This window comes from Pituophis catenifer, unplaced genomic scaffold (assembly GCF_029215685.1).
Source record: "Pituophis catenifer annectens isolate HBS135680 unplaced genomic scaffold, rPitCat1.0.hap2 SCAF_12, whole genome shotgun sequence".
Lineage (NCBI taxonomy): Eukaryota > Metazoa > Chordata > Lepidosauria > Squamata > Colubridae > Pituophis > Pituophis catenifer.
The window spans coordinates 12,232,767-12,252,924 of record NW_027256892.1 but is presented as its reverse complement, the minus strand read 5'-3'; the positions used below and the strand labels follow the sequence as shown (position 1 = coordinate 12,252,924).

Here is a 20,158-nt window from a genome sequence, read left to right as displayed (position 1 = left end):
GGACCATTTCTATAAAATGTTACATACTAAAATACTGCAATGGGACTACAGATCTATTTTAATTATGGGAGACTGGAATGGAGTAATTGATTCTAAATTAGATAAAAAGAGTTTGGCAAAGTCTAGAATCAGATTACCACAGACCTTTTTTGACATGAAAGAAGATATGGAACTAAAAGATGTTTTGAGAATACATAATCCAAAAGAATTGGACTACACTTTTTTTTCTGACAGACACAGATCCTTCTCTAGGATTGACTTCATTTTGTTGTCAGATGATTTACTTGTCAAGACAAAAAGAACAAAGATTTTTCCAAGAACTTTGACTGACCATAGCCCAGTATGGATAGAAATTGAGATAGGCAAGACTGAAAGACGCTCTTGGAGATTAAATGAGAACTTGTTCAGATATGAAAAAAATATAATAGAACTTAAAAAGTACCTGAAAGAATTTTTTGAAATAAATTTGAATAAAGGTACCCCAATTGAAATTGTGTGGGATGCAAGCAAAGCTTATATGAGAGGGGTGCTTATTTATATGAACTCTAAACATAGACTGAATCGACAAAAGAAAAGATTTGAATTGGAAGCAGAAATAAAGAATAAAGAACAGTTACTTATTAAAAACCCAACAGATGAAAGAATACATGGTGCTATAAAAATTTTGAAAGACCAATTTCAAATGCTTATGGCGGAACAAGTTGCAACAAACTTATAATATGCGAAGCATAATACATTTTGTAATGCCAATAAACCGGGCAGATGGTTGGCCTATACATTGAGGAAAAAACAGAGTATACGGACTATTGATAGTATTGATATTGGAGGGAAAGAAATTTTTCAACAAAAATTAATTAAAGAAGTTTTTGTGGACTATTACACCAAACTATATGCTAAAGAGGATGTGCAGAATGGACTTATAGAAAAATATTTAGTTAATACAAGAGTTACAAAAATTACTGACCAACAAAAGGAAAGAATGAATTATCCTATAACAGAGGAGGAGATATTAGTAGCAATTAAACAATTAATAACAGCCAAAGCTCCTGGAACGGACGGTTTGACTGCAGTGTATTATAAAACTTTGCAAGCAGAAATGGTAGAACAACTCAGAGATCTATTTTGTAATGTTCAACAAGGGGGTAAAATAGCCCCATCATGGACAACAGCTTATATATCTCTGATACCAAAAGAGCAAGCAGGTCCTAAAAAACCGGAGAATTATAGACCAATATCTCTTCTGAATACTGATTACAAAATTTATGCAAAAGTATTAGCCAACAGGTTGATGCCAGTAATCCAAAAGGTGATTCATGATGATCAAGTGGGATTTATCGAGGGTAGATACATGAAGGACAATGTAAGGCAAGTAATAGATTTATTGGAATATCTTGAGAAGAATAAACAGATCCCTGCAGTGCTGGTTTTCTTGGATGCAAAGAAGGCCTTTGATAGAGTGGATTGGAATTTTCTACTAAAGACTTTAAAAAAGATGGACTTTGGGGATCAATTTATACAGGCGATTTCAGCAGTTTATCAAGAGCAAAAGGCACAGATTATTATTAATGGAAGTTTGACAACAGAGTTTAAAATTGAAAAAGGAACAAGACAGGGATGTCCGTTGTCCCCATTCTTATTTATTTTAACACTAGAAGTCTTGTTAAATACAATACAGGACTCTAATATCTTGAAAGGTATAATGATAAGGCAAGAGGATTACAGAATAAAGGCATTTGCAGATGATCTGGTTGTTACCCTAACACAGCCAATGGAATCAATAATCCTGATGAAGGATATTATACAAGACTATGGTAAAGTTTCAGGTTTTAGACTGAATCAAAAAAAACCTAAGATGATAGTTAAAAATAGGACACAAGATCATAAACACGAGCTTGAGAGGAGGGCAGGTTTTGAGATTGTACCAAAGGTAAAATATCTAGGAGTTCAGGTTGCAGAATCAAACACGAAATTGTTTCAAAATAATTTTGAGGTGTTGTGGCGAGAGTTGCAAAAAGATATGGAGACTTGGAAAAAACTGCAGCTGTCTCTACTTGGAAGAATAGCAGCAGTTAAGATGAACATTTTGCCAAGATTTCTTTTTTTGTTTCAAATGATTCCGGTGCTTAAAAGTGATAAACAACTGAAAGTGTGGCAAACTGGAGTGAATAAGTTTGTCTGGAACGAGAAAAAACCGAGAGTGAAATTGAAAATTATGCAAGATGTTCCAGAAAGGGGAGGTCTTAAACTTCCAAACCTACAGTTATATTATGATGCAGCAGCTTTGACTCTAACAAGTGATTGGTTTGGAAGGAAAAAGACTGGAATATTGAATATAGAAAGTTTTGATCTTGAATTTGGATGGCATGCTTACTTATTCTATGACAACAAAGTGGATAAAGTATTTAAAAGCCATATACTTAGAGACTCTTTGATGAGAGTTTGGAAGAAGCACCGATTCAAATGGGATTATAAAATACCGCTATGGCTGGATCTTGGTCATACTTTGTGGAATACAAATATAATGTCACTCGGGGGGGGTTTATACAAAGAGGTTCTTTTTACAGATACGGGCAGATGGCAGCTGAAGACACTACAGACACTGTTGGCTGAAGGGATTAACTTAATTTGGCTACAATATAATCAACTACAATTGAGATGGAAAGAGGACCAAAAAACTGGTATTATGTTGCATGAGGAAGAATTGGTTAGACATATAAAAGAGAAAGGTCCAATGCATATTAAAAGGCTTTATAATGTTTTGTTAGAAAGGGATTCAGAAACAGAGTTAGTTAAAGATAGTATGATTAAGTGGGCACAAAATTTTGAAGAACCAGTGATGTTGGAAACATGGGAAAAAATTTGGGTTCAGAATGTAAAATTTACACAGTCGCAAAATCTGAGGGAAAATTTCTATAAAATGTTTTATAGATGGCATTTAGACCCTAAGAAATTGTCGTGTATGTACCCTAATGTTCAGCCAAAATGTTGGAGATGTGACTGTTTAGATGCTACATATTATCATGTTTGGTGGACTTGTAGGAAAGTTAAGGCTTTTTGGATAAAAATTTGGTGGGTTATGCAGAATGTTTTAAAGAAAAAAATTCAATTTTCTCCACAACTGTTTTTATTGGGTATAGTTAAGGGTTTTACATTGGGTGAAACAAAGTTGATATTGTATATGATAACAGCAGCAAGATTATTGATAGGTAAATACTGGAAAAATGAAGCTTTGCCCACTATCGAGGAATGGACTATGAAGATGGCCAGTTTTGCAGAGATGGCGAAGATTTCAGCATATCTAAAAGACTGTTTACAAGAGACTTATGAATGGGAATGGAAAAAGTGGATAGATTATGTTCAGAACAAATACCAAACTAGGAAGTATCAAATAGCTTTCATTTGAAAATGATATATTAAGATAGAAATATGTTAATGTAATGAAGATAAAAAAGAAAATTATATGGGGGAGGGAGGGATTCAAGTTTTATATAAGTTTTATACAAAGGGTTTTTTTTTTTTACTTGATATGAGTATACTGTGTGGAAGTCCGGGGGGAGGGGAGGGTTAGGGAGGGTTAGGGAGGTTGGGAAGGCTGGGGTGGGTTGAGGGGGGGGGGGGAAAAGGGGTGAAAATGTAATTGTAAAACTTTTGCAATAAAAAAAAAAACAGAAATTTTGGGTTCCCCTGTGGTCGTAAGTCGAAGACTACCTGTATATCCCTACAATGGAAGGAGAGTCAAGAAACCAGGATAGATTTGACCACAAGGTTGAGACAGAAAACACATTTAGTGTCATATGTGTCATTTTTGGAAAGTTTCAGCTGCCCAAGAAGCAATACAGGTAGTCCTCGAGTTACGACCACAGTTGAGCCTAAAATTTCTGTTTGCTCAGTGAAAAATTTGTTAAATGAGTTTGTCCCATTTTATGACTTTTCTTGCCACAGTTGTTAAGTCAATCACTGCGTTTGTTAAGTCAATAACCTGGTTGTGAAGTGAATCTGGCTTCCCAATTGACTTTGCTCGTCAGAAGGTTGCCAAAGGGGATCATGGGACTCTGCAACCGTCATAAATATGAAACAGCTGTCAGGACTTCCGGTGGCTCCGCGTTCCCCAAATGGACGCTCCTTTAGGAGCTCCAGCCCTGTGATTCCGTTTGCCGCTAGAACAGCGAAAATCAGCTGTTCTAGCAGCTCGAAACTCTCCCCCAGGGAAAAAGGGGGAGAGAAGAGCAGAAGGGTCTGGGTAGAGCTCCCCTAGACCCCCAGGCTTTTTTTTTAAGCCTGGGGTTTGCAGGGTGAGAGCTCCCTGAAAGCCCTTCAGAGCTCCGGATCCGGGACGATTCTGCTTTATGCAGAACAATGGGTCGCAACCACACCAGCAGAGCAATTTTAAGGATTATGAGAAAATTTGAACCTGGACGCTGGCAGAGCAAAATCAGGAGAACAGAAAATGCAAGTACTAAACTTTAACTCCGTTTAAAAGAAAAAAGATGGCGCTTAAGGACATTGAAACGAAATTTACTAGTGAAAGTGATCGTTAAAGCGCAACATTGTAAAAGCTACTGGATTACGCGGCAAGAAAAAGATTTAAAGTGCTAGTGGAATGAAAAAGTCTATGGTACTGATCCCAACTACTTTATACTTCTAAATTGTGTGGAAAATTATTGGACTTATTGACCTGACAGCTGAATAAATTTAAAGTGGAAATTGAAATATGGCTGACATCAAGGATGGAGGATCATTATTATATGAGCCAGCAAATTCACAAGTTGTGACTGTAAAGGTTTTACAAGAACTCTTAAATTTTTATACTTCTGTTATATTGGAATCAGTTGAAAGGATTATTCAAAATTATAATCTAGAGAACAACAATGATTTGCTGGCTGGAAAAGAGGAAGAAAATCAAGCTATTTCGACTTTGGAGCAGGAAAAAGAGGCTGTCAGGATCACGATGAAATTTAGCACACTGAAAATGGAGGTTTTGGCAGAAGCTTCTATGCAGTTAACTGAAAAGCAGCAAATAGACTCTTTCCTGCAGACTGATAAACTTTATCGTGACAATTTTTGACTTGATAGACAGAATCAATTTTCAAGGAAGGAAGTGACTGATTATATAAGCAGGAAGAGTTGAAATGGAGGTTTCAAATTGAAGGAGATAACTTTTAGAAGAGAACGATTTCTAAAGATGCATCAGCCTCAAATCTATATTCATAAATTTTCAAAAATAAAAGCAGGGGGAGGAGCAATGTTGAAGAAGAAAGTACTATTAAAGAAGAAGGACTGGAAAAAATATAGAAAGAAAGGAAGAATTGAAGATTAGTTTCTTTTGGGGAGGATTTTAATAATAAATTTGAAAAGTTTACTGATTTTTTAAGTTTAAGTAAAAATATTTAACTAAAAATGGATAGCTTTTAAAAAAAATTATTAAGGTATTAAAATGCTTAACTTTAAACTTAATTGATAACTTTCTGAAAGCTTTGAAATTGTTATTTTGAAAAATGAACTCAAGAGTTAGAAATAATTTAACTCAATGGATTATTAGTGTTTTTACGATTATATGGATAGCCTTTTGAAGGAAAAAAAAGTTTTGAAACTTATATCTTGAAGAACGTTTTATTAAAGGTATTAAGAGATTTTAAAAGGTTTAACTTAAAATAATATATTTTTTTCTTTTCTTTTAAAAAGATATGTTTTAAAGAAAGTTTTAAAATGTTTCATTTAGAATTTTAAAAGGGGAGGCTGATGAATAATTTTTAAAAGAGGAGTTAAAGAGTTTGAGGGAGTTTTGAATCTTGTAGTAAGTTAGTATATTTTAGCCTATGTTTGTTTAATGTTACACCCTGTTTTTGCTCTGGGAAGTCAGGGTGGGGGAGGGGAGAGGGGGTTGAAGGTTGTTGGGGATAAAATTGTTGTTTAATTTTTAATAAAACTAAAAGATAGATAAATGTATTAATAGAGAAGTAAGAAATGTGGGGGAAATGTCATAATAAAGGAAATGATAATATTAAGATATGATAAATATTGGAAGAGTAAAAAGAAGATACAAAAAAGTATTCAGAAGATATATTGAATGATTGTTTATGTATTGTCTGTTTGTTTATAAAATAAAAACTTTTAATGAGAAAAAAAAAGAAACAGCTGTCAAGTGTCTGAATTTTGATCATGTGACCATGGGGAGGCTGCAAAGGCCGTACATGTGAAAACCGGTCATAAGTCACATTTTTCAGTGCTGTTGTAACTTCGGACAGTCACTAAATGAACCATTGAAAGTTAAGGACTACCTGTATCAGGGGTGAAATCTAAAATTTGTTACTTCCAGTTCTGTGGGCGTGGCTTGGTGGGGGAGATAATGTGACTGGGTGGGCGTGGCCAACTTTTTTTTTTTAACTTTTAAAAGCATTTTTTCTACAACCTTAAGAGGTTGCAGAAAAAAATGCTTTTAGAAGCCTCTGACGATCAGGCAACTCAGCTGGGATCGCCAGAGGCTTTTAAAAGCATTTTATTTTCTACAACCTCTTCAGCCGAAGAGGTTGCAGAAAAAATGCTTTTAAAAGCCTCTGACAATCCCAGCTGAGCCGCACGATCATCAGAGGCTTTTTTTTAAACTTTTAAAAGCATTTTTTCGGCCGAAGAAGTTGTAGAAAAAATGCTTTTAAAAGTAAAAAAACAGCCTCTGATGATCGCGTGACTCAGCTGGGTATGGGGGGGGCAGGGATTTTTGTTACCGGTTCTCTGAACCACTCATCACCATCACTACCAGATCAGGCGATCCGGTCCGAACTGGGAGCATTTCACCCCTGACCTGTATGTAGCAGATAGAAATATGGATTGTTTGGGGGACCATCAAGTCCTAAACTAGGAACTATGTATGTAGCATGGAAAGGACTAAATAAATCCCAAGATCATCAGATCTATCGATACCCAAACTTCTATTGTTTTATCTCACATTATCAGTTCAGGGCAAGCAGAAGGCAATCCAATGCTCAAGAATGACATGGTTAAAAAAAAATGTGCGGCTTTGTGAGTTTTAACGCCATCCTGCCACACAAGCAGATTTTATTTTATTTTTTTCCTTTTTTCCCCTTTAAAGAAGAAAACTTCTCTCCAAACAATATCAATATCAAGTCTCTAAGAAGAAAGAAGCATGAAATAAGAATTTTTCTCTTCACTTCTAGCCAGCGCTGTTATCTCAGTTACTTTGTAACATATTAAACTAGTCAAACGGAAGGACTTTCGCTTTCAGCTCTTCTCAAGCCTCAGCCAGCCGCCATTTTAAACTTTCTTTTTTCCCCCCTTCCACTCTTCTTTGTTTTTAAAATCAATCTTAGGGTTGTTAGAAGTACTTGCAGTTTAGGGTCCCAAGTCCAGATTTCATCCTTCTTATTCAGAAAGTCTGTTAGTTTTCGTTGGTTGGTCTGGTCCCATCGCCTGGCTCTGCAAAGCGCAGAGTTCGCCCGAAGCCCGGAGCAGCGGCAAGGAGAATAGGGAGCCTCATCCTGCTTCCTCCCCAGAGGTAAAAAAGAACTCTGGGGACTTCACAGAGGGCTCTACCTGCCCTCGCCGGCTCTGTCTCACGTTTTCTTACGGAAACGGAGTTTTTCAAGCCGCCTTTCAGGTGTAAAGGCAGCTCTTTACAGGCAACGGGGCTGGCGGTCTCAGAGGACCATCTGGCGGCAACGGAAGCCAGACCGGAAGCTGTGGGGGGGGCTCCCCCATTCACAAACCACAAGAACAAGCTTTGAGTTTGCAAATGCAGAGGAATGGCTTAAAGATCTAACGCAATTTGTATTGGAGGAGATGGCAAGACATGATGAGATTGTGAACCAGAACCTTGAAAAATTTAGACAGGAAATTAAAGAGTTGGTTCAACAAAAGTATGATAAATTCAAGCAACATATGATAAGTTTCTTAGACGCAATGATAAAGATGGATGAAAAGTTTAATTCAGAAATAGAGTCTAATATGAAGGAAGTTGATTACAAGATTCATAATTTGGATAATAAAATACAAAGAATTGAAAATGATTTAATAATGATTCAAGAAAATAGCTCAGAAGTAGAGCCAAAAATAAAGGAAGCTGACTACAAGACTTACAATGCAGATAATATAAAACAAAGGATTGAAAATGAAGTCATAATGATGCAATTCAGATTTATGGAATTTGTGGTCAGAATTAGGGGAATACAGAAAGATAAAAGAGAAGATTTGAGAAAGATGTCTGCTGAAGTTCTGGCTGGGATTTTAAAGGTTAGTCCTGAAGAGATATCCTGCAAGATTGATAAGGCCTACAGGGTTAATTCTTGGGTGGCAAAGCAAAGGCAGCTGCCTAGAGATGTGGTGATCTACTTTACTGATAAAGAAATAAGAAATGATATTGTGCAAAAGTCTTTTAACTCCACCCTTGAAATGCATGGAAGGAAGATTTGGATATTTAAAGAGCTACCGCCCAAGATGTTAAAAGATAGAAAGGATTTTGGATTTTTGCTGACTGAGCTAAAGAAACAAAACATCCCATTTAGGTGGGATGTTCCAGTTGGTATAATATTGAGATATCAAGGAGAAAGATATTGTCACGAGTGTTTCCAGGATTGCTGTGGCTATCTGCCTACTCACAAACAGTATGGTTTTAATCAAGCCATCTACTGTTGGCAATTACCTGCAAGCCTTCCCCGCCCTAGTTAATTGCAGGTTAACTCCCTATATAAGCAAGGACCTTTTGCTTGCTACTCGGGCCTAGTCTTCTAGGCCTAAATGCACAGCTCCTGCAGGAAGCTTGGTGCAACGCCGCAGATGGGAGAAGAATGCAGATAAGGACTCCAGACGTCGCTACAGAGAGACTCCCACGGATGCTTGCCTTTTGCTGTTTTGTAGCACGCAAGCTATCATCGGGACTGCTGTTGCTGGACCTTCTTCCTCCCACAAGCTTCAAGAAATGTTTGCTGTTTGAACTGTTTTTACTTCAGGTGACTTTCAGCTGTGAAGCTCGTGCTGCTCCCATTATGATTGCCTTGATGATGTATCGACGCTGAAGCTGCTTACCTTCATGCTAGCTTTATTCATTTGTGAACTGTTTTGGTATTGTGGAGAGGGATCTAGGGAGATAGCCTTGCTTCACATACCCAGATAAGACTTTGTTTTTAATGTGTTTTCTTAAAGACATAGTGCTTTTTAAATGTTTTAAAGTAAATTATATTTTTACACAAGACGCCTCTGTCAGAATTATTTCAGTCTCAGTGTGTTTACTCATGAGCTGGTTCACGGTCCGGGGTACCCCTCAACCCCATTTCGTCACAGATATCAACTAAATACTGTTGAAAAAGCAGAAGAATTTTACTATAAGGTTTTTAAAATGGGTTTAACATCTCCATGTATAACACACGAGGGGAATAAAGAAAAGCAAAATCAACAAGAGATTGAAATTCAGGCTAAGCAAATGGTGGTGGAGGTAACGGAAAAACAACAAGCTACAGAGGCCTTTGTGGACGAGCCGCTTCTGGATTCTCCTTCAGAGGTTATAGTTGGATTACCTATAAATACAAGAGAGGCAGCTTTGGATTCTAATGTGATGACAAGCTACAGACCAGCATGGAAATCAAACAGTTGATATACAACTCATAGAAAGGAAACCAGGATGGAGATCTAAGCCACAAAAAGTTAAGAAAAGAAGAAGCAGGTCCTACAAAAATAAAAATTTTTAGACTAAACAACAGTGTAATGCCAGTTACTTAAGAGATGATTGAATATATGAAAATATAGTTGAGGCAAAGTATTGGTTTATATTATCTTGAGGAGAGTGACAGATCTCTGCAGTGCTGTACTCTTGGGATGTGGAAGATGGCCTTAAATTGAGTGGATTGGAACTTTCTATTTTGGACTTTTTGACAAATGGATTACGTTTATGCTGAGCTACAAGGCAAAAGAATTATGGGATTGGGGCATGCAGAAGATCTGGTTGTTACCCTAATACGGTGGTTGGAATGAATAATCTAGATGAAAGACATTATAAAAGACACTATATGGAATACAAATATAAAGTCACTCGGGTGGTTGTTTGCTATACGAAAATACTTACTATAGATGGGGGCAGATGGTAATTGAAGATACTGAACATACTGTTGGAACTAGAATTTGATGTTACCCTAACATGGGTGATGAAATTAACAATCCAGTTGAAAGACATCACAGAAGATATTATATGGATTACAAGCTTAAGTCATTTGAGAATTTTATTTATATATGGAAAAAAATTTTAGTGGTGTGGGCAGAAGAACAAAGATATCAAAAATATTATGTATGGTAGACCTGTAGGAAAGTGGGTGGAGATAGGTTAGCTTACTGATTGTTTAGTTTAGGTAAAAGGATTTTATGTTATATTAATATATGTAAAAGATTTGAATCAAGAGATATATGCATGGGGAGGAGGAAATGGATAGATTATGAGTTGAAATTGCTAAATTAGGATTTATTATATAATTTTACAGCTGAATGTTGCTTTGAAATGTATAGTATAAGGGGGATATAATGATATTGTTAGAAGGGTGGAGATAGGTTAGCTTACTGACTGTTTCGTTTAGGAAAAGGGATGTTATGCTATATTAATATACATACAAGATTTGAATTAAGAGATATATGCATGGGGGAGGAGGAAATGGATAGATTATGAGCTGAAATTGCCAAATTAGGATTTGTTATATAATTTTACAGCTGAATGTTGCTTTAGAATGTATAGTATAAGGGGTATATAATAATATTGTTAGAAAGAAAGGGTCAGCATATGGGGGGTGGAGCAAAAAAGGATGGTAAAGTATTATATAATCTGTTATTAATTTGGGTTTTATTCTGGAGAAGCCACAGGGGGAGGGGAGGGGGAGGGAGGGTTAGGGAGGAGGGGGGGAAAAGGGGGGAAAATCTGTATTTGAAAAACTTTTTCAATAAAAAAAAAGTGCGGAAACCCACATTTCTGATTTAAATTGACTTCCTTGTTGCATCATGGGAAATTTCTGAGGAGATCTCCTTTTTCCTTTCTGTAAAAGCACCCATGTGGAAGGGGCACAGATCAGGGAGAAGCACAGGAACAAAAGCAATTGGGTTGAGAACAAATAATGTCAAACAGTGGAGGAAAAGCAAATCAAAGCAGTGTCCTCTCATTCATGCTGCTTTTCTTTTATTCGGATCTATTTGGGGCTTTTCTTAGAAGAAGGGAAAAAAACAATCTGGGTTTCCCTCAAGAGGTAGGTCATACAACTACTAAGCTTCACCCCGGATAACTTTGAGATCAGCTAAGGACAGCTAGGTGCCAGATTGGGAAGTTTAAAAATATACTAAAAACCCACCCCTGAATGAATGGACTCACCAGAGTTCAGCTCAGCTCAAGGACATCTTTAGCTTTTAATTACTCACTGGTATGTATACTTTTCCAGACACTTTCCCACATTCTCAACATTGGCTTTTTAAGGTTTATTTTCTTAGATCTATGTGGTCTCCATATATCTTGCCATGTTTGTACGTAACTTCAGCCAACATTGCCTTTACAGTCATGTTCCACCACTGGAACATAAATGTACAACAACAGACAATGTATTGATATGTAACAATACCTGTTTCAAAAGGACCTCAAAAAGATATCTATCCTTCTTTACATGAAGAGAGGTCTAGCCCTCTGATTTACCTGGTTATTTATTTATTTCTATTGCACTCATACTAAAGCACAGCATACTAAAAAGCAGAAACACCACCCTGCCAACAAAAGTGCTTATAGTCAAGGCTATGGGTTTCCCAGTTGCAATGTATGGCTGTGAAAGTTGGACCATAAGAAAGGCTTAGTTCCAAAGAATGGAGGCCTTTGAACTCTGGTGCTGAAGAAGACTCCTGAGAGTTCCTTGGATTGCAAGGTGATCAAACTGGTCAGTCCTAGAGGAGATCAACCCTGACTGCTCTTTAGAAGGCCAGATCCTGAAGATGAAACTCAAATACTTTGGCCACCTAATGAGAAGGAAGGACTCACTGGAGAAGAGCCTAATGCTGGGAAAGATTGAGGGCAAAAGAAGAACGGGATAACAGAGAATGAGGTGGCTGGATGGAGTCACTGAAGCAGTAGGCATGAGCTTAAATGGACTCCAGAGGATGGTAGAGGACAGGAATGCCTGGAGGAACATTGTCCATGGAGTCGCAATGGGTCGGACACGACTTCGCAATTAACAACAACAATTGCATTCATGTCAGAAATTCCGAGGGGCTTCTGGGTTGAAAGAATTAGACGGTGACATCACTGTGGCCCTGGGGATGCCCAGTTGGGGGCTCTTTTCATGTCCTTGGCAAGAACTGGAGTGATGGAGAAGAGCTCAAACCTGCCCCACAGCAGCTCATGGGTCTCGAACGTGAGCTTGTTAACCTCCTGCCCAATGTTCCAACCACTCGAGCCACCGTACTCCTTACCTGGTTATGGAAGATTGACAGTGTTGTGGTCAAAATAACACACAAAGGAAATGAACTGGTCAGAGAGGGTTCAAACCACTGTTTATTAGTCCAAAGCTAGCAATTTATAATGAATCATTGGTCTCTTTCACCAAGAAATGCCAAGAACAAGCACTGGTCACACATAGAATATTAATCAAGGGCAGCTTTGATTACATTATATAACTAATATATGATAAGTAGTAAGGATGAGATGGGCACTTTTAAGGAGTAGTAATGCACGTGTTCCTTGATAGTCAATAGTAGCTTTAGGATTCTACAAATTACACAAATATTTTAATTTTTCTAATAAGCTGTATGATAGCTTATCATCAGGAATAAGAGGAGAAGAGATCTACATCAGTGCACATCCTTGATATTTCTGTTTGAATTTTATAGTCACGGCAAACATAGAACTAGGTTTTTTTATAAAAACCCTCAAGGTATATGTTTGTAGAACTCACAGAAATGTACAGTGGAGAAAATATATATTGCATTAAAGATGCAAAGTATCTGACTTTGTTATTGGGGTATGTAATTTTATTCCAAGTCTCTTAAAATTCAGACCATCCAAAGACCGAATCAATTACTGCATAGTAATCCACGGGGCATGGTAAAAGAATAAATAAAGATGTAATTGTGTAATTGAAGCCTTGCCTCTTTTATGGGCATCATGGCTGCCATTTTGCTTTTTTTATTATTCCATTTTTATTAATTTATTATTTATTAATTTATTATTAAATAATATTATTATTTATTATTCCATATTATTCCATATTTATTATTAGCCCTGATCAGTTAACAATGATGCTTCTCATCAGCTGTATTAAAACAGATTTTCAGGCTATAGCATGATTTCCATAAATCTAACAGGAAAAAGGACTTTACTATACAGTTCCTTCTACCTTTAGAAATACTTTTTTTTACTTACTAGTGAGGGCATAACTAAGCCAGAAGTAAGATCAACTACTCTCAAACTGTTTTAACTTCAGATAGTAGTTGATCCTGTCTCCTGTGTAGCACCACCAGTTGTCTTTCTACTCTTGCTAGGAAGTGTTAAATGATACACCAGCCAGAGCTCTGCTATCTGTCTGGTAACACCTGCTTCTCTCTAATTTGAATCCTATTGAATTATTTATTAATAGATTTTTTTCCCCTGCCATTCAGCTAAAAATCAAGTGGCATATATCGGGGGAAAAGTTGGGTCGTATTTATAAGCTCAAAGTATAAGATTCTAATCACAGGAAGGAAAGGAATAGTGAGTGCATGGGGGGGGAAGAACCAATTTTAAAGCTTATTTATTAAATCGCACTCCATGACTGGGTGATGGCCATGTATATTCTTTAAAGAAGGCAAACATTTCTCATACATGTTCAAAAACATTGAGTTTTCTAAGTCATGCTTTCATTCAAGATTCATCTTTCCAGAAAATGCTGTTTTCTACAGGCGTTTAGAATTAGAAGAATTGAGGTGTGGCTTTTGTCTGGGACATGGCCAATCTCAGTCTCCAGGGTCTTGGTGACAGATTTCTTCTCTGTCCCTATAAGAAAGAACTCAAAGCAGATCATCCCCAGGGGGAAAGGCTCCTCTGAGAAGGACGGATGGCATTCAGGGGTCTCAGCTGGGAGAGGGTCTATCTCAATGGTGAAATCTAAAATTTGTTACTACTGATTCTGTGGGCGTGGCTTGGTGTGGGGGTAATGTGACTGGGTGGGCGTGGCCATTTTTTTTTACTTTTAAAACCATTTTTTCTACAACCTCTTCGGCAAAGAGATTGTAAAAAAAGTTTTCAAAAGGCTCTGACGATCCAAGCTGAGTTGTCTGATCATTAGAGGCATTTAAAAGAAAAAAAAGTTTTTTTCTTTTAAAAGCCTTTGATGATCCCAGCTGAGCCGCATGATCATCAGAGGTGCTTTTTTTTTTACTTTTAAAAGAATTTTTTCGGCCGAAGAGGTTGTAGAAAAAATGCTTTTAAAAGTAAAAAAAAAGCCTCTAATGATTGTGCGGCTCAGCTGGGCATGGGGGGGGCAGAGATTTTTGCTACCAGTTCTCCGAACCACCCGCCTCCATCGCTACCGGATCGAGCGATCCAGTCCAAACCAGGAGCATTTCACCCCTGGTCGGTCTGTCTGTCTGTCTATCTATCTATCTATCTATCTATCTATCTATCTATCTATCTATCTATCTATCATCTAGCTACCTAGCTAGCTACTGTATCTAGTTCAGGGGTCAGCAACCTGCGGCTCCGGAGTCGCATGCGGCTCTTTGGGCCCTCTGCTGTGGCTCCTTATCAGGTGATCCCACCATTGGCTGGCCCCACCCCTCGCCCTCCCCTCCCAGTCACTCCTCGCCTGGCCTGAGAAGGTTAGGGTGGCAGTGGGGGTTGGAGAAGCAGCCAGGGCAGAGACAGGGAGATACAGAGAGGGGGGGAGAGAGAGAGACATAGAGAGATACAGAGAGAGAGGGAGACAGGGGGGAGAAAGGGAGGGGAGAGAGATGTCAAATGGATTTTGTGGTACCCGGTGTTTTTTAACAATGGGTTCTTTGCCATAATGTCCAGCTGGATAGGCGTGGCTAGGGGGTCATGTGACTGGTGGAAGTGAGTGATATTGAGTTGGCCACGCCCACCCAGGTTTTGTGGCTCCCGGTGTTTTCTTTTCTGTGGGAAACGGGTCCAAATGGCTCTTTGAGTATTTAAGGTTGCAGACCCCTGATCTAGCTATCTACCTAGCTAGCTATTGTATTTAGCTATTTAGCTATTTAGATAGCTGATAGATGATAGATAGATAGATAGATAGATAGATAGATAGATAGATAGATAGACAGACAGACAGACAGAGACACAGAAAACTGTATCTAGCTATCTAAATAGATAGCTGTTTAGCTATCTATCTATCCATCCATCCATCCATCCATCCTGACGCTTTATTTAAATTTATAGATGTACTGTATATCAGTGATTGAATGACCTCTGTAGATGCCATAGGCTAAATAAAGAAAATCTAGCTTTGTCTTCAATTAATTCCCTCCAATCTAATGCTCTCCATTGGTTGTATGTTATGGGAATTGATGTCCCAACCCATCTGGAGGGTGTCTGGTTGAGAAAACTAGTTTAGACGACTGGAGGAAGGGAGGTCAAAATAACTGGGTGGTTCTGCTTCACTGCAGGTGGGCTAAGCTAGCCCCCTAGATGTTCCTTTGAGGGAATTCTTCTAGGGTTGGGACACTATGAATAGAATCAGGAGTGTTTGTTCGCTGAAAGACGTTTGGAAACAGTTGGCAGTCATTCAAGTTTTGAAAGATGTGTACTTCCAGTACATTTTGTATCCTGGGCAAAGGAGCTTCTTTGCTGGAAACAGGGAGGGCGTGCTGGTCTCCTAGGCATCGGATCCAGCATTTGGGGGCAGACTCGAGACTGCCAGGAGCCAAGGACAAAGCTTTTGGTTGTGGGGCTTAGCTCCTTCCTGGCTCTAATTTAAAAGGCTGTAGTATAAGGAACAGCAGCATTTCTGATTCATCAAGTTACATGAAAGGCTTGGCAACATCACCAGCCAGACAAAGGAAGCAGAGGCAGCCTCAGATAGGGATGCTTCTGGTTTGGCGTGGCTTCAATAGAACCCAAAATGGCCTTGTTAGGAGCGATGCACCTGCTCGTGGCTTTTAGCAGCCACTGTTGGGAATATGAGAGTGTTAAATTTGCTAAATTAGCATTAACTAAATCAGAAGAAGTGTAAATAGGCAATCGTTTTGATCCAATGAACGCATTTGGAATTTTGAGAGCATGTCATATCAAAATGGTGGCTAAATTAGGTCTAGTTCTGCACAAAGTCATCTTGCCTACAACGTTTTCTTTGGTTCTTTTTTCCCTTCTGAAGAGGGAAGGGGGCTCTAGTTCAAAACAAAGCATCAGGCTAGAGCATGGGTTTCAAACTCGTGGCCCATGGGCCGGATGCGTCACATGCAGGCCACACCCACCCCAGCTCCACAAATGGAAAAAACATTGTGAAACGTCACATGACGGCAACATGATGTGGCGAGTTTGACATCCGTGAGCTAGAGCTTCCCACTCATCATATCTACTATTTTAGGAATGTGTGAGTTCCCATATAGGTTTCTGAGAATTTAGACTGTTGAGGTCCACTTAGCTTCAAGTCTGGGTTTTTCAAGTTGATGTCCTTCTACCCTAGAGAATTCTAGTCCATCTATATTACTGTATTGTAGTAATGAATATACGCAATCCAGACAAGTTACCTTTCCCTAGGGCACATTTCATATGCACTTTCATATGAGCCGAGGTGGCGCAGTGGTTAGAGTGCTATACTGCAGCTACTTCAGCTGACTGCTAGTTCAGCAGATCAGCGGATCAAATCTCACCGGCTCAAGGTTGACTCAGCCTTCCATCCTTTTGAGGTGGGTAAAATGAGGACCCAGATTGTTGGGGGCAATATGCTATTTAGTATACTGTCGATTGTTGTAAGCCGCTCAGAGTCCTCAGAGAGTAGGCGGCATAGAAATATGATTAATAAAAATAATAAAAAAATAAAAAAATTCCCCCAAATCGTATGCTGGTCAAATAAAACAAGGTTGGAGTCCTAAAAAGGAAGTAATTTAAAACTGGCCAAGAAAAGATGGGAATGCCCCATTATATTAATTAAAAGCAATTCAATCTTAATAATCCAGGTTACAAAAAGACATTAATCTGCATAAAATGAATGTGATGATTTATTGATCTTAGTTAGTTAGCATGGAATAATTACTGTAATAAAAACAGAAATATACTACATAGCTGATGGAAATATCTAGCTTACCTTGACTAAGCCTTCACAAAAGCTAAGAAGGGTTGGGCCTGATTAATACAAGGATGAGGGACTACTAGCAAATCCCAGAGTTATCACTATACTGGAAAGTCAAAAGGACTAGGAATTCAGAAGACAATGGTAGACCACTTCCATATCACTGCCAAAAAAAATGCCATGGACATGTCCATGAAGTTGTTAGGAATCCTGCTTAAATCAAGGAAGCCTTTTTCTTTAACATTTCATGTAATGGAATAGACTTGATCCTACGACCTATGTAGCTATTATTTCAGAAAAGCCCCAATATTCATTAAGCCTTCATTTTCTGGATTCACACAACACTAAGCCATAAACCATGTGTTAGGAACTGCAGTGAAGAAATATGCTCATATGGCTTGTTACGCACCCGGTCTTCTAATTTACCTGAGTTAATGCATAGGATTTGTGGCTTTCACTCTTCAAAGAGCTAAATTTGTTTGTTTCTTCAGGTGTGATCCTACCTGAGATTTATTTGAAAATTTCCTAGCTTGTTTGCTTCCCCCAGAAACAGACCACCTGACTACACCTGTTCATAACTACATAGGAACAAACAAATCTAGTACTTTCAAGGGCAAAAGCCACAAATCCTAAGCATTAACTTGGCAACCTGGAAGACCGGGTGTATAAAAAGCTACATGAATGTATCTCCTCCATTGCAGCTTCTAATGCATGGTTTATGATTGTATGTTATGTGAATGCAACAAATGATGGCTTAATGAATACTGACACTTTTTGAAATAATATAATTCATTGACTAATTATGGCTAGTGGTGCCTATAATTCACCTGAGACAATCATGTTAAGGTTGAATAAACTTCAAATTAAAAATAGCTTTTTCCTTTCCTAAACATCATAAATAGAAAGACTACAGAAGTATATAAGCATGGAAAGAAGGAAATGTGCATTAAATAATCTGGTGCAATGTTTTTTCCGTGTCCAAGATAAGTGACATTTCTAAATTATAGATTGACATAATATGTTATAGTGTAGTGTAATTATATAATTACCTTTAAAGGATCGATCTATCTATCTATCTATCTATCTATCTATCTATCTATCTATCTATCCATCCATCATCCATCATCCATCCATCCATCCAATCAACCAACCAACCAGCTTTTCGAGGCTAGTGTCCTACAGATTAACATCCTCTCCAGCTAATGATCCCAACCAGGAAAGTCTGCCACAGATTACAGAGTAGTTATTATCTCCATGTTAATCTTTCACATATCAATTCTAACTAGACTACTTGGAAAACTACTGAAAAAGTATCTTCACTATACAATTGGGATTTTATAGTTTCCCACTCCTCAGCAACTTAATTTTAACATATTCCATAATCCAGGAAGTCCAAATCACAAAATCAGCAGTGCAACACTGTGTACAATTGCTCAGAAGTGGAACTCCCACTGAATTCAATAAACCTAATGTCCAAATAAGCAAGTAGACACAGTTCCTCCACATACTGATTCAAGAGAAAATTCTACTAAATTCACTGAAGCTTCAAGGTGTATATTGTACTGTATACACACATAAGAAATTTAAATACTGCTAAAATCCATCCTTTTATTTATGCCATTATCAGTCCTTTTTCTGTAAATATTACCAGTGTAGCTTGAAAGTCGAAACTGCCTTGTTTTAAAAACATACCTGAGCAGAACCAGTATTCAAGATGCATTCCTTCAAAGACTTCCCTAGGTTTAGAGATGCACAGATCTATTCTATAAAGAACAGTGTAAAACTCATTTTTTAAAACAGACACTGAAATGCATTTAAAGCCATCTCGTTTCAGGGACAGAGCTGTGAAGGGAAGAGTAGGTATTCGGACCATTCTAACGTCTCTGCCTAGAAGCTGGGCAGTTCGCATCCAGGCATTCAGCATCCAAAGAGAACCTTCCTCGCTTTCACAGGAGCAATTGCTCGATCCATAACTCAAATACCTTTTGCCCAAATGTTTTTAAGAAGGCTAGTTTCCTACCTGCATAGTAGATTACAAAAAGGCAAACGATATGTACGAAACCCAGAGTGCTGAGAACTCTGGACAAAGCTTCTCTTTCTCTCTTCATTTTGGGTTTAGCTTTAGATCCTTCTCACACACAATTAGCATGTTTTGTCCACTCCAAGCACGTCCCTTAGTACGGCTTGGAGTTTGTTCTGCTACCACTGAACTCTGCCAAGTCCCCTTTCAATAGACAGAGCCCTGTGTGTTGTTGTGGATTGCTGTGGAAGGGTTTGTTGGATTTTATGTTTTTACCCTTTTTTTCTTTCCTTTGGGTCAGACCTAAGACTTGGTGAGCTGAGATTCTTAGTGCCAAAGGATTTGCTAATCATATTTAAAAGCAACACAGATTGTATTTCTGACTTTCAAAGGCAGCTTCACAGGAAATTCCTGATTTAAAATTGTAGAAAAACCCAGAAACTCAAGATTTCTGATTACTGCAGTAGCAGATTTTCCCAGTGCACCTTCTTCTGGAATAAACCCCACAACCATTCCCAACCAAGATGAAGTTACACAGTCTCACATATGTTGAGAAGTACTAGATTGAATCACATCAGAGAAGGCTATCCTAGTTTATATTTCAAAAGTACTTAAATGCATGTCACATTGTACCAACAATATGTGACATAACAAATAATTGCTTGGATTTTGTGGCTTTAAAATGTAGGTATATTTGTTACGGCCTCAGTTCAGCCTTCAATGTTTTGCATACGTAGCCCAGAATGAGGTTGAGAAAAACTTGGCTTATCTTGGTCTTTATTACAAAGGATTCACCCCCAAAAAGTGGATTTGGCATAAGAAAAGATTATGCTTTCCAGCACTATACCCAGTGGTGAAATTCTCCGCAGTTTGCCACCTGTTCGCTGTCTGCGCA

At 38.1% G+C, this 20,158-nt stretch overlaps 1 protein-coding gene across 1 annotated transcript in view; it reads right to left on the bottom strand.

Moving 5' to 3' along the window:
* The window catches only part of HEPACAM (hepatic and glial cell adhesion molecule), a 333,685-nt gene extending 314,334 nt beyond the window's left edge, over positions 1–19,351 (bottom strand). The window contains exon 1 of the mRNA XM_070952470.1: positions 19,264–19,351. Within this exon, the coding sequence (XP_070808571.1) occupies positions 19,264–19,351 (88 nt within the window). The remainder of the gene's footprint in view (positions 1–19,263) is intronic.
* Between the last annotated feature and the right edge of the window lie 807 nt (positions 19,352–20,158).